We start from the raw sequence: 13,962 nt of genomic DNA, 5'->3' as shown, positions 1-13,962 counted from the left end.
TCCCTATATATGTAGAAACTGATCTTGGAGCCTTTTTGCCTGAAGTCCTGATTACCCTCTCTGAACCACTTTCAGGTTCACCCAGTGTAGACCACAGGGGGCTGCTGTGCTGTACAGTGCTCTGACCTCAGCAGCACTGAGGGCTCTCCTGATGCGACGGGAAGTGTTTATTCGGCTATCCCAGACCAGACTGGAGTAACCAAAACATCCTAGTACCTTAAACCACAGATTTCCTTTTACAGCTAAGGGAGCACGGTGGAAGCCAGGCAGGTCCCATAACCAGTGACCCGGGACCCAGCTATGTCCTGCCTTACAGCTCTATCTGCTTGATTTTCTTCCCTTTCAAGTTACAGTGACAAAGGCTTTTAGCCTTAACTGTCCTGACTGGCGTCGACCGAAGTAACGTGTAGCGCTTCATGGTCCTGTCACTATGTAGCTTGGGCCATGTAGTCTCTGTGCAGGGAAGGCAAGACACAAGTCCCTGAATGTCCCACGCCCCCCAGAGACAGTGTTTAGAGTAGATGGTGAGGACCTCAGAAGGGGTTGCATACAGCAAAGGAGAAGCTGAAGACAAGAGATGTTAACAGGAAGAGAAAATATCAAAAACTGATTTAAATTTGTCTAAGATGCAGAAAAATTCAACAGGAGCCAGTATTTTAGATCATAGTTCGCCAGTTACTATTGGGTATGGGCCCCCATTACCCCTATTCAGAAACCTGGAACCTGTGAGGAAGTATTCTGTCTTACTTAGCAGTTTGGGTAGTCTAATTTAAATCCTACCCACTCTTCTTTCTTTACCTTCTCCCTCTTCCCTCGCCCCTTTGAGAGGGGTATCAACATGAAGGACTTCACTGTGAAGCCAAGTCTGGCCTATCTGGGAGAGCCAGACCTAGACCGTCCCAGACTCTTGTCCTCTCTGCTCAGTGACTGGCCCCAGCCCTTTATCACAACTCCCCATGAGGAAGCGTCATGCCCCTCCATCACTAATGAGCAGAACCTATGCTGCATCATAGGTCCAGGCCTGTGCCCAAGTGAGTGCTAGGACATCATCTCACACAAGAGATGACTGAAGCGCTTTCTGAAGTGCTTTCATGGCTTCTTCCGAAAAATCAAGGTGCCGGATTTGAAATGGAAGCAATCCTAAATGATAGTTTTCTCTCAGACATCCATGATCCTCATTTATATGACAGCAGACAGCCAAGCCTTCAACAGACTCTTATCTGAGAATGTACACTACGGTATGTCTATTTGATAACTTTTTGAATAATTAGTATATCAGATATATCAGAGAGAGGGAGAGAGAGAGCTAGAGCTATCAGACATTTTGTTGGGGCTGTAGTTTGCAGTTTGTGTTGTGCGGGGGGGGGGGGGGGGGGGGGAGAGCGCAGATCGGACTGCTGGGAAGACAGGCTCCCTGGTCGCTTACTACCTTAGGCAAGTTCTATACTTAGCATTGCCTTAGCTGAGAAGCGGTAACTGACAGGCACTCCTATCCCTCGAGGTTTATTCAGAGTGAGAGAGCGTGCACAAAAAGCTCTTCATTTGAGTGCAGTCTCAGCTGGCTGCAGTCTTCCTTCAGGCCCAGGGCAAGGGAGCCCCAACATTCTTGGCTGGGGGAGCAGCCCCCATTCCAGACGGGAAAATCACAGGGGTAGAGCTTCCATGTGTGGAACAGCACCCTGGAAAAATCTTAGCCTGCTGCTGCTGCTGTCTGACTCACGGAGTTGGAGCACATCTGGGGCTCTGGCAGCTTGTTTCTTGTCTGTGATCCAGAGAGACTCATGAAGACAGGCATGTGGGCTCTGCGCAGCCTCCCTGGCCAGCCTTCAGGCTTTGCAAGTGAGGACCTTTGACAGGCGAGCTGAGCCCTGTGCTGGAGTGTCCCTCTGAGGGCCCCCACCTTCCTGGATGCCCTCTGCATCTGCAGACCTGTAGGGAGAACCTTGCTCACTCCTGGGTCCTCTTCTGTGAGAATAATCTCTGCCTCTTTCTGTAGGAAGGGGCTTTGGCGCCAAAGGCATTCGCATGCCTGAATCCAGGTTACTCCTGTCCCACCATTTCATCACAGGCCTAAGCTCACCTCAGCTTCCCACTGTGGTAGGATTAAGGATAAAGTGGTCAATTTAAAGACTAGGCTGGTACCACTACCATTAAACCTGCCTTCTGCCACTGGTTTCCACTTGCTTGCTTTCCTGTCCAGTCTCTGCACCAAGATCACTACCTCCAAGCATGGCCTGGCACTCTCTTTTCTCCTCTTGTCCTGTCGTTCTGTCTCAGAGATCCCTCTGGCATGAGGACTTTGCTGTGCAGGCTCCCACTTTCCTCTCCACTCATGGGTAGTCCCTCCCCTCAAATCCGCTTGGTTTCCTCCTGCATGGCCAGGTTGAACAATCATACAATCCTCTTCAAGTCTTCACACTACCATGCTGGTTTAGAATAGCAGTTCAAACCTTGCTGCTCACACCAGCAGCACTCTGGCGAGTCAGCTGCAGTCTGCATGCATGCCCGTTCCACACGTCTGGTTCCCCATCTTCACTGACAACTTATAAGAAACAGAAAGCTGTCCACTGCAGCCCAAAGGGCATCTTTCTTCCAGGATCGTGATTCTGGACAGCGCTGGGCTGGGGACTGTGCAGAGGAGCTCTCTTAAGGTCCCCAGGGGCTTCTAAGCAGATGCCCTTCAGACCTTGGAAGTGTTCCCACATGGCCTTTGACTTCCACACCCATTTCAGGGGAAACTAAGCTGAAGAAACTAGGGCGGGGTCTAAGAACAAATGTAGATTATTCAAAAAGTCCAGAGAATTGATTCTTAGATGATTCTTCGTTCCACCTTCCTGCCCTTCTCAGGTCAGGGGAAGGATGGCTCCAGGTTTGAGCAGGAGCAGCATCATTGGTGTGGTAGAGGCAGCCCACGTGAGACCATTTTAATTATGAACATGCGCAGTGGGAGAAAGAAAGCAAACACACACACGGACAAAGATACACACACACACACACACACATGGATGGAGAAGGGGGGCAGGAGAGAATTTATAGTAAATTCATAGGGCAGAGAGGAAGTCAGCCTCCTGTCTCCCCAAATTTGAATGGCATAGCTCACCATTGACCCTTAGGTCCCACCCAGTGTCTAACACTTCCATCAACATTTCTTCCTAAACACTAAAGCAAGTTCATCTTTTCCTGTCCTTGTCATGAGAGGAGGTGCCATTTTCCGTGCAGTCTTTGGTAGCATGATTACTAAAGCCACCACCGTTCTCCAAGCAGGCAAACAGAAAACCCTAGGCTTTTCTTCCTTGCCTCAGCTGCCCTGTGCTGAGGGGTCTGTCACCTGAGGTTCACAGAGGACCCTACGAGTCCTTTCACCTTCCGGCTTCATCTCTCAGCCACACTTAGGAGAATGTCCCTGAGGCAGCAGGTTGTTTCTGGAGAAAAGAGCCCTGCGAAACTCTGTATGACCATACCGACAAACTCCAGGGCTGCCTGTCCTCTGGTGTAAGTCATTCCATTTCGTCTTCTCAAGACCTCTGCCTCATTTCAGCTTTATTTTGATTGATATCAGTCAAGGCAATCGATCGCTTGTGGATCATTCCCTTCCCCTCCTTGGTTGGAAAGAGTATCTCAAACACACTGTGGTGTCATTGTGTCCTGCCCCCTGCGGGGGTGCGTGGGCACAGCTGGCATGTCTGCCACTCAGAGGAGTCAAGACAAAGACAGGATGGTGGTCCACAGCCCATGGCTTTCCAGAAGGAGAAACAGCAGAGTCTGGGATGAATGTTGTGGTTCCTGGTCTCCTATGTACCAGGCACCATCTGCATACCGCTAGGAGTGAGGAACCAGGATTCTGGTCCACAGGAAGAGAAAACATGGAGTCCTGGATGGGCTGAACTCAGAGTGGGTGACTCAGAGTCTGATTCAGTGTGGGTGTCAAGAGAATATGGAGGACTTGGAAGAGAAAATGCCCTCTCTTGTAAATTTGGGCATGGCTCTTTACGATGAAGGCCTCCCCTGCAGCAATCCTTGATGAAGAGACGATCCTTGCTTATTCATACGGCTTTGTTTGCTGGAGGATGTGAAGGCATACACTGTGGAAAGCCTCCTGGGATGTCATCCTTACTCACTTGTTCCAACCGTAAAGAGAAATAGTAAGATCAACAGGTTTGTGCCCGAATGGGAACCTTTCTGGCTTCAGGCACCAATCTTATCCCAGAAGCATCTTCACTGTCTGTCCAGACAGGAACCAAACCTAGAATCCTAGACTTCCTCCCCAAACAGCAGCCTCTGTCTTCACAATCAGTATGTAAGCAAGTCAGCTTGTCGGCATTACCTCTGTCCAGTTCCATCATTGGACCCAACACTCCCACCCATCCTCCCATTAACGCTGGATGGTCTTTCACAGGCCCTCCTTCCACTGTGCTGAAAAAGCAGCTCCAATCCTCTAGGATGCTAGAACCCACTTTCCCCCCTTTTAGTCTCTGAAATACAGCTACCTGCCTGTGTGGTTCCTAAATTGACTGGATTCCCACAAAGGTGGGCACCTGCCCTTGCCTCCTGAGAGTTTCCATTCCCCAAACAGGGCCTGAAACCAGGTCATGCTCACACATGGTTCTGGAGACTTGGGGCGGGGGCGGAGATTTGATTTGAAATACTAGAGTCATTCTCCCTACCATTTTATCTTTGAATGGTTAGATAGACCACGTGTTAGCACAACAGTGAGCACTCTGCCTTGAACATATGGCATACCCTCAATTTCCTCTAGGGGGACACTTCTGCCTTGAACATATGGCATACCCTCAACTTCCTCTAGGGGGACTCTTCTGCCTTGAACATATGGTATAATCCCTGCCAGCTTGCATAATGCTACTCATCTGCCCACAGCAGCTCCCACAGCATGGGCAGGGCAGTAGCTGCCCTGTCTCATTTGCCTTGGGATCCCATGACAGTTCCGGATGCTCTCTGGTTTTCAACACTGATGCAGATGTGGCAGTCCTGGTAGTGTTGGTCAGTGGCAAGGGTTTGAAGAGCCAAGCAGCAAGCATAATTTAGGAATTTAGAACATTTGCTTTTATTTATATGGAGAGCTCCAGAAGGCAGCTGGTCTCTTCCCTATGCTGAAACAGTACAGCAAGACAGACCAGGGTATGTGGATGCCCACTCCTTCAAGTGCCCAAGGGATGCCAAGGATGAGTCTTCTGCAGACTGCAGGGGGCAGCCCACAGGGCAGTGCTTACACTATCAAGGTCAGGCTTTTCCCTCAGAAGATCACAGTTTGGATCCTGAGAGGAATCTGCATGGGCTTCAGCCTCTCAGGCACCAAGAGCGGGCTCCAGGGCCAGAGACAGAGCTCTGTACCGAAGGCCTCAAGTGTCACTCACCGCAATGGCCAGTGTCTAAGTTGAAGAGCAGAAGGGAGGCTTGGCAAGCTATCTGGATTGCTAAAAAGATGGCTTTTTAAAGTGCTAGATTCGCAGTTCGTAATAGTTCACAAGAATATTACAAGGGACTCAAATCTGAGCAGGCAGAAACACAGGCTGGGCTAGACTAACAGAACCAGAACTTTATTCACAGTTAGAAAAGGTCCTAATCTAGAATTCAAACTTTGAAATCCAATGTCTTTTAAGAATGAAAATTCTTAAATCCGTCAGACCAGCTGACAGGGCAAACGGGAGAAAGTTACCCATTAAGACAGCAACAGAAACGAAAACAACAAAAACAACAACAACACAAAACATAACTCAGTCTCCCTTCACTTCCAGTGCCCCAGCCACCTCCCACTCCTATAAAATACACAGTTAAAGCCAGGCATTCTTGCACACATTCAAATCACAAACAAAATACCGAACACCCAAGGAGACCTTAGGAACCACTTAGGGTTCCTCATGAGCTCCTTAATGCTCTTCTCTTTTTCTCTAGATGAGAAGACACAAGCTGGGGCTGGATAAGCCTGGTTTCTCAGCTTCAGTCAAGAAGCCTGAATCATACCCAGGAAGGAAGGGTGGCTGAGGTGAAGCACCACAAGCACTCTCAACAGCTGGCTGGGAATCCTGACACTGTGTGTGACACAGTCCAGCATTGCACCTGACATTAAATTACCTATGAAGAATTAGGAAAAAGTTTTAGGGGACTTTTTTGGAGAAAGGTGTCTAATTAGGATTTTTGGCTCTGAGAGCTGTGGATCGTTGACTTAAATCTATTGTCTAGGCCAGTGTCTTATATATCCACTGGAGAATAAGTTACTCCTAACTGGTTAGCTTCTCACCAGCGGTCTTCCCTGCAAAAGCCAAGCTGGGAAATTCAGGCAATTCAGATGCGCAGACTCACGTGTCAATACTGACATTGCCCAGTGTGCAGTGAGAGTCTGAGACATCTGTTCCTCTGCTTGCTTCACCCTACAGACGATGGTTTTTCCACTTTGGTAAAATAAATAATTCAGAATATAATGAAAATCCAAAACGAGGACAAGTGTGAGGCTGAAATGTATTCTGACCCTCAACAGTGACTTATTAAACTCATCAACAGTGACTTATTACACTCACACCTGCAGTTCCTCCCCAGGCGAAGGGGTGACATATAAGGTGTGAGGTTCTGGGTCACCCCATCCCTCACAACCTGTATATATTACAGTTTTTTATAAATAGACATATTGGACTTAAGCCACAATACAAATGCCAAGGGTTTAGATCTTTCCCCCATAAATATCTAAATATTATAGCCACATGGCACCTAGACATTTTGATGAACACTCTAGCTGCCATGATGGTCAAGAGCCCATGTCGCTACCCAAGCCAGTTACGTACTCCATTGGATAATAACCACTGAGCCATCGCTCCAGCTCTCACTCCATGGGATAATAAAGCCAAGAAGAAAACATCCACTTTGCAACAAACTCATGACAGAGCTCCTTTGAATAAAAGCCCAATTAATGGTTTGGTTTCCCCATTCCCAGACACTTGTTACATAGTACAGTTTTCAAGGTCACATCAATTAGATGAATAAATGTAGTCTAGATGGCTTGATGATTTCAGGGTCACATCTGCCACATAAAATGGACCACTTAGATTAGTAAACAAGGTCCACTGGCTTGTCTGTGTTGACTGCTCACTTACTGATGTGACAGCTTGGGGTGCCATTTCTTGGATGAGAATATGAGCCATGTTGCCACACCAGTGTGGCTAACCGCATTCTCTAGCTAGTGAGCAGAACTGGGCATTTGGACTGAAGTTTAACCTAGATATTCCAGTAATGGCTTCCTAGGGAATTTGGTTTTTAATTTCTCTGTTCTTCACTATACAAATGATATAATTTTGATGAGTCACATCAAACCACTTGATTAGATGACTGCCATCTCTACAAAACAAAACCCCAAACTGGAGCAAACAGATGAGTAGCCCTTTAGAAAATCCAGACAGTGATGAACCTTGCAGACCACACACCCAGGAAGCTTTCAGAGTTCGTCTCTTGAAGGCACAGTGTCCAGGGAAGTTGGCGGTGGAAGTGCTTCCGTGTTCTTGGCGGTGCTGCGGATGTGTCCTTGCTTCCGGGATTTCCAGGAGTGTGTCCTGTCCCAGTCAGTGGCCACTGTCTCATTGTCCCAGATGGTTGACGTTTCTGTGTCGCTCAGATAGCCTGGCTGGCCTGTGTAGTGCGTAGGGTAGATGAGCAGAGGCTCTGCGGAGAAGGCTTTCAAGTCCCTGGACTCATAATACTCCTTGTACTCAGCCCTGTAAACAAGAGGTGCACAGCCACATGAGGGGCGGAAAGAAGTCTCAGGGAATGGGGAAGGCAGAGAGCCCTGCTTGTCATCTCTGAAACTGCCTGGGTACATTTCTTGCTTTTGTAAAGTTCTATCGATTGTGGAGAACCTTAGACTACAAACACAAAAAGGATTTCTTTAAAGTGTTGAGAAGGTCTGTAGAGACAAGCAAAACCGGTTGCGGTTGGGTAGAACAGTTTAGTGAAAGAGCTTCAAGTCTTACTCTGAAAGGTAAGACATCAACTCTATTGGACTCACAGCGATAAATAAACATGACCAATTCTCAATCAGTGTTCCATTCCTGTTTCCACTGATAAAGAAATGAGGACATCTGAGACCTGGAGAGCCACAATGGGGTAAGGGACATGGAGAAGGTTTGGAGGCATGCTAGCTGGCCATCGCACCCCAGTTCTTGCTTGCTGCCCTGGCTCTATGCAGTTGTAAAACTAGAGGGACATCTTTGCTTCCTCCAAGGGTTCCTTGAAAGTTACGTGAAGGATATCTATACAGTATCTTTGTCCACAGGAGAATTAAGTGCTATGTTCCTTTCTGTTTCAGGAGATAGTGGCTTGACTCTATATCTCTGTCAGTATACAGAGGTAACGCATATTGTGTAAAAGATGGCAGATAGCTCCATCTTTACTGGTGACAAGATAAAATGATCAAGCTGTATCGTGGGGACCTCAACAGCTAAAAGGAAGGTCCGAGTTGGAGATCACTTAGCAACTGAGAGAAGGGATCAAGGTCAGAACCTGGCCTCCTGCTCCACTCATGATTTTAGGACACATTGCTTCAGCAGCTATTACAAATACTCTAAGGGTCTAAGAGATGTGTGGCTATTTCTGCCTCTAAGAATTTATAGCCCACTGTGAGGACTAACAGGTAACTGCCATTTACTAGACCCTTTGATAAGTATCGGGTCAGTCAGCAGGGCCTTGGGCATTGAGTACTGTATTCCTCCTTTCTTGGATATCTGGCTCAGATGCCATCTTCTCTTCCCCTGAATTTCTTGCCACCTCCATGACTATGAGTGAGCGTCATGAGACATCATGATGATTTGTTCACGGGTCTGTGTTATCTCCCTGGGTTTGAATACTAAGAGGATGTGTACTCTACTACCTAGTGCTACACACATGGGGTGAGCAGAGTGAAGCTAGAATAAATCTAGGGTGGCCTAAGAAAGATGACCTTTAGCTTCAGTTATGTGAAGTTAGAAAGTCAGAAGAACATAGACAAGTAGATTCTGAGCAGACCATTATCCTGTGCACTGAGTAATGAAGAGGATGTTAGACAAGGCAGTTACCTCCTCTGTCTCATCCTTTCTGTCCATTCAAAGATCTACTAAACTTTTCCAGGTTATAATTATGAAAGGATTCTTTAGGAAACCCATACAACTATAAAAACACCAAGTTCCACCCAGGAGGCTAAGTTTGTGAACAGTATGTGACCAAGGGACAGGTGGCCATGGAAGGAGACTTACACAGGATGCTTGTTGTACATGATTGGCAGAAACTCATCCACTGGCAACATCTTCCCAAAGGGATCGGCTCCGACAAGCTTCTGTGCTCCTTCCAGGGAAATGGCGTAGCCCAGGGTCCAGTAGGAATAATCAGCTTCGACGAGATTTACAACATTGGGCACTGCCTTCTCTGGCTCTTTGACTTGCATTCTTTTTCGACCGATGTAACTGTAAGGAGATGGAAAGAAGAGAAGAGTTCCAAGTTGAATATTAGAATATTGAATATTATAAGAATAGAGCACATACTTAGTTTTAAAAGATGTTTTAAAGCCTGGACTCTTGTGTCTTTTCCTAATGCATACCACCACAGAGATCATTCTAGCAGTATCCATAATTGCTATTGGTCCTTATAAAGTCAGTTTTCCAACTCCATTTATCGGCACCCCAACTATTCAGGCCTGGTGGTCTGTCTTTAAGCCAGAAAAGGAAGATGCAAAGAGATGAAAAAGTTGCTTGGATGATTTCCCTGGGAAGATAGTTCCAGCTGTGTTTACAGAGGTTGGAAAGGAACAAAAAAAGCCAGATGTGAGAATCTTGAGTTTGTTGTCTTCATGCCTTCATGTCCCCAGAGCTTCTGCCTCAGATGCTTTCTGTACCACTTTCCATGTGCAGGCGCTAAACAGCATAGAAAAGGCTGTGAGTGAGAACGAGTCTGCGGTAGAGAACCTAGAGACCCAAGAGGAGCCCCAACGGGTTCCCTCTGGGGAGTCTGAATGACGACTCTGAAAGTCTTTCCCCTATACACTCTGCTCATGCACTGAAGAAGACATGGAGATCCAAGGAATAAGAACATATTCAGCTTTCAGCTCTTCTAGGAACCTCAAGCAGATGTTCTCAGAGTCAGACTTTCTCAAGTGCAGTAGAGATAAAACTTGTGCCCAGTCCCGACTGACCCATCTCTAACACAACTCCTACATGTAAAGTTGAGGAGACATCAAGGAAGAAAGGGTGGAGAGATTGTAAGAATCTGAGGTATGGGATATCTGCTATGAGGTTGCATCTCCTAGGAGTGTAAGGGAAGCTACACCCACGAAATCTCAACAACATGGCTGCTTAAACAAGACCTGAATAAGTACAATACCAATACACAACAGATGGGGGAAAATCTTGTGGGTTTTCAGCCCTAGATAAAGAATGACAGGAAACTTAGGAATACTGAGAGCAGGAGGCTCCCCAGCCCTGGGAAGAATCTCTTGTCTTAGTTACGGTTTTACTGATGTGAACAGACACCATGACCAAGACAACTCTTATAAATGACATCATTTAATTGGGGCTGGCTTACAGGTTCATAATTGTCAAGGTGGGAGCATGGCAGCATCCAGACAGGCATGGTGCAGGAGGAGATGAGAGTTCTACATCTTCATCTAAGGCTGCTAGCAGAATACTCACTCCCAAGCAGCTAGGACTAGGGTATTAAAGCCCACACCCACATTGACACACCTACTCCAACAAGGCCACACCTTCTAATAGTACCACTTTCTGGGCCAAGCATATACAAACCATAACACCCTCAAATTGGATATTCAATACCAGGTGGTCAGCCCTAAAATCATATATGTACCTGTAACATTCTATAGCTAAAACACACACACACACACACACACACACACACACACACACACACACACGGATATATATATCTCCATAGATGCAGAAGGGCTGAAGAACAGTAACTTTTGGAGGCTAGAACTGTGATCTTAACAGACTGTTCAGAATATGGATCATGTGACTCAACTGACAGGGGAAGGCCTCCTTTTTATTACATAGTATGATTTTTGAGGTTTATTTCCTAGTTAGTTGCATCATTGCTGGGTTTCTTTTTAAATTCTTTTCTTAAGTTCAAAAGAGGAGTTCCATCAGGGTCCAAATTTCTCTTTCTCGCTGAGGATGGAAGGGTAGGGAAAGCTGGGCTGTTTCAAATAAGCAGGCTCTAATTTGACAAGATTACCTTAGATACACAGTTGGAAAACTTGGGATGTTTCTGCCTCATTGGAGGGAACAGAGAGTGTTGCTTATTTCACAAAGAAAAGAGGAAGAAAAGGAGAGAAGGGGGAAAGAAAGGGAAGAAGGGAGGAAGGAAAACAAAAAGATGCTAACTCAGAGGCAAGAGACGGAGCACTAACTAGTACCAGCTCTGAGCCCGCACTCCCTGAGTGAGCCTGGCTTCCTACCACAAGCCTAGCAGTCAGTGCTTTTCCTGGTTAGACAACCCCATCCTCACAGAGGAGCTTGGTTTAGATCCTTCCACATCCTACCCCATCAGGGACTGCAGAGGCAACCCTCGTCCTGGGAGCTGACGTTCAAGTACATATTAGCTCTTAAACGAATGTGTGCTACTCCCATTCCCACCCGGCCCACATGCCACTTTACTTTGCAGGTGAAATTTCCACCATTGTCCCCAGTGGTCCTCAGGATGTTTCCTCAGCTCTGTCAAGAGGCCGCTGATCAGGTGGGTGACTCCAGTCTCATAAACAAAAAGCCAAAATCAACCAACCAAACTAACACACACACACACACACACACACACACACACACACACACACATACACAAACAAAACAAAACAAAATTTCCCATAGTTTCTCACCTTGTAGACGGAGGGAGAAACAGCCACCCAACCTTTCCCTTCTTATTTCTGGGGATATCTGTGGTGTAAAAATCAGGTAAATGGAAGGAAGTGTGATTGAGTCTCCTACCAGCTGGGCTCTGTACCTTGGAGAAGACTGCCCTTCAGAGCTATCCATCTTTGTGACTCACATTAGTTCCCAGTCCAGCTGAGCCTTGTCAATGTCCTCCATCAGCTTCATCAGCTTCCTCTTAAACTGATGCTCAAAGCGCACATCATCCTCGATGACCAGAGTCTTCTCCAGCTCTCGGTCAATAACCTGTAAAGGCCATCCGTGGGGAACACCATGAAAAAAATACCCATTTTTATTTTTAAAAGCTCATAACTTAGAGTCAAGAAAATGTCCATTGATGACCCATTGTATAGATGATTGTGCCATATGCACATCTATAAAACCATGTGATCTACAACTACCTTAATTGTACAGTGCTAGCAACCTTGCAGGTTGAGATTTCTCAATCCCAATACTGAGAGGTCATGTCACGCTGTCACATGTCAAGATGGAGGTTACCCTTGGGAAATGGTGAACCAACATTGCCACCTGTTTCTTGATCTCAGTATTGATCGTCATGGGTGTCTCATTCTATGTGTGCCATTTTGTTGACTGTATTTTATGATCTATGTACTTCTATTTATTTCTATAACATTTTATTTAAAGCATAGAAAAAGAAGAGACAAGTCAAAACTGGATCAAAGGAGAAGAGGCACCCAGAGGTCCTTATTTAGTTTTTCATTTCCTTTATGTTCTTCTCCCTTTTAGTGGGAAGTGACCCTAATTCATGTACTCTGAGATCCAATGCCACCTCCAGTAGTATCTTATGTATAAGACACGGGGTCCAGTTACAGCTCTGCCTCTTCTCACCTGAAAACAGTTAATACTTCCTGCCTGCTGTGAGAAGACTCCATCCTGCCTAACCCTGCCTCACATGCCTTCTGTGTGATTCTTGCATGAATTCATTTGATAAATGATAACATGACAGACATACACAAAACATTCCATTTACGAGGAAGGGGAACTCAGGAAAAAAATGTTCCCACAATGTGAAAACCATCACCTGCCATTGTACCACGTGGCACTGAGGCCACCATCCTAGTGTCTTTGCTGCTGGCCTTGGGCTGACGGGATGCACAAAGCAAGAGCAATTTTCAAGCATACTTCTGGGACAATCATGGGCTCCTAATTCACCTGGGAAGTTCTAGTTTCCCTTGCTCTCATTACCAAAGTGTTCCTCTAAAGAATATTTACCTCTTTCCAGACAGAGAAGTGACTAAGGAAGCAACCAATTTCACCCCTGGTTAAAGGCCTGGAGGAGTAGGGGTCCCGGTACCCTGGCAGCATCTCAATGTTCCAGGCCTTCAGCTGGCTTGTGTTGAGTGCCCTGAATGACAAAGAATATGCATGAAGATCACCAGGTCAGCCTGTCCCCACTTCAGATCAGGGAGGGAAAGAAGGGAGCAAGGGGAAAGGGAGAAAAAGAGACTGCATGTTTCCTCAGAGCTTCTCTATACATGGAGAAAAACTTCTCCCTTTCTGATAATTCTCTTGCCTGCCAAGTTGATGTACCACAATGGCATTATGAGCATAGTGAGGGCAAAAAATGGCCTCTTTTATATGTGTATATCCCTTACAGTGCCCAACATGAGTTCCCCCAAAGCTTCTCTAAAAACTCTGAAAAAAGGACTCTCCTGATGAAGAGAAAGCAATGTACAGGCTCATTACATTCCAAAAGGGCTAAGGACAGGAAGGAACGAGGGGACAGGCTGTGCACAGGTGGCCTCCCTTTGGACCTTAAACTAAAGCAAGGCCAAAATTAAAAACAACACAGATAAATTTTCCAAATGGTGGAGGGAAGGTCTCATGATCCAAACCATGAGGCTTTAGTAAAAATGGTCACAGTCAGCTGTCTAAAACTCTGGAGATCAACCACGCCCTCACAATGTCCGCCGAGAACGGTCGAGTCTCCAACCACTGTCGGTTTGATGGGTTTTATGTTTACCCTAGTTAGATTCTTTTCTCCATAGCCCTTGAAAAACAGTCACCTCACAAAACCATGAGTAGTTGTGAAAAC

At 46.4% G+C, this 13,962-nt stretch overlaps 1 protein-coding gene across 2 annotated transcripts in view; it reads right to left on the bottom strand.

Annotated features, from left to right (window-relative positions):
- Positions 1 to 5,534: 5,534 nt before the first annotated feature.
- Positions 5,535 to 13,962, bottom strand: part of Colgalt2 (collagen beta(1-O)galactosyltransferase 2) — a 110,891-nt gene continuing 102,463 nt past the window's right edge. The window contains exons 9-12 of one of the 2 annotated variants that reach the window (XR_001784706.1): positions 13,140 to 13,272; positions 11,640 to 12,152; positions 9,231 to 9,437; positions 5,535 to 7,718 (exon numbers count right to left, since the gene is read on the bottom strand). Coding sequence is in view for 1 of the 2 variants with exons in the window: in NM_177756.4 (NP_808424.3) it covers positions 7,442 to 7,718; positions 9,231 to 9,437; positions 12,025 to 12,152; positions 13,140 to 13,272 (745 nt within the window). In the remaining variant the exon portion in view is untranslated. The remainder of the gene's footprint in view (positions 7,719 to 9,230; positions 9,438 to 11,639; positions 12,153 to 13,139; positions 13,273 to 13,962) is intronic. The other variant, NM_177756.4, reaches the window with a different exon arrangement.

This window comes from Mus musculus, chromosome 1 (genome assembly GCF_000001635.26).
Source record: "Mus musculus strain C57BL/6J chromosome 1, GRCm38.p6 C57BL/6J".
Taxonomy (NCBI): Eukaryota; Metazoa; Chordata; class Mammalia; order Rodentia; family Muridae; genus Mus; species Mus musculus.
This window is presented reverse-complemented; position numbering and strand designations above follow the sequence as displayed.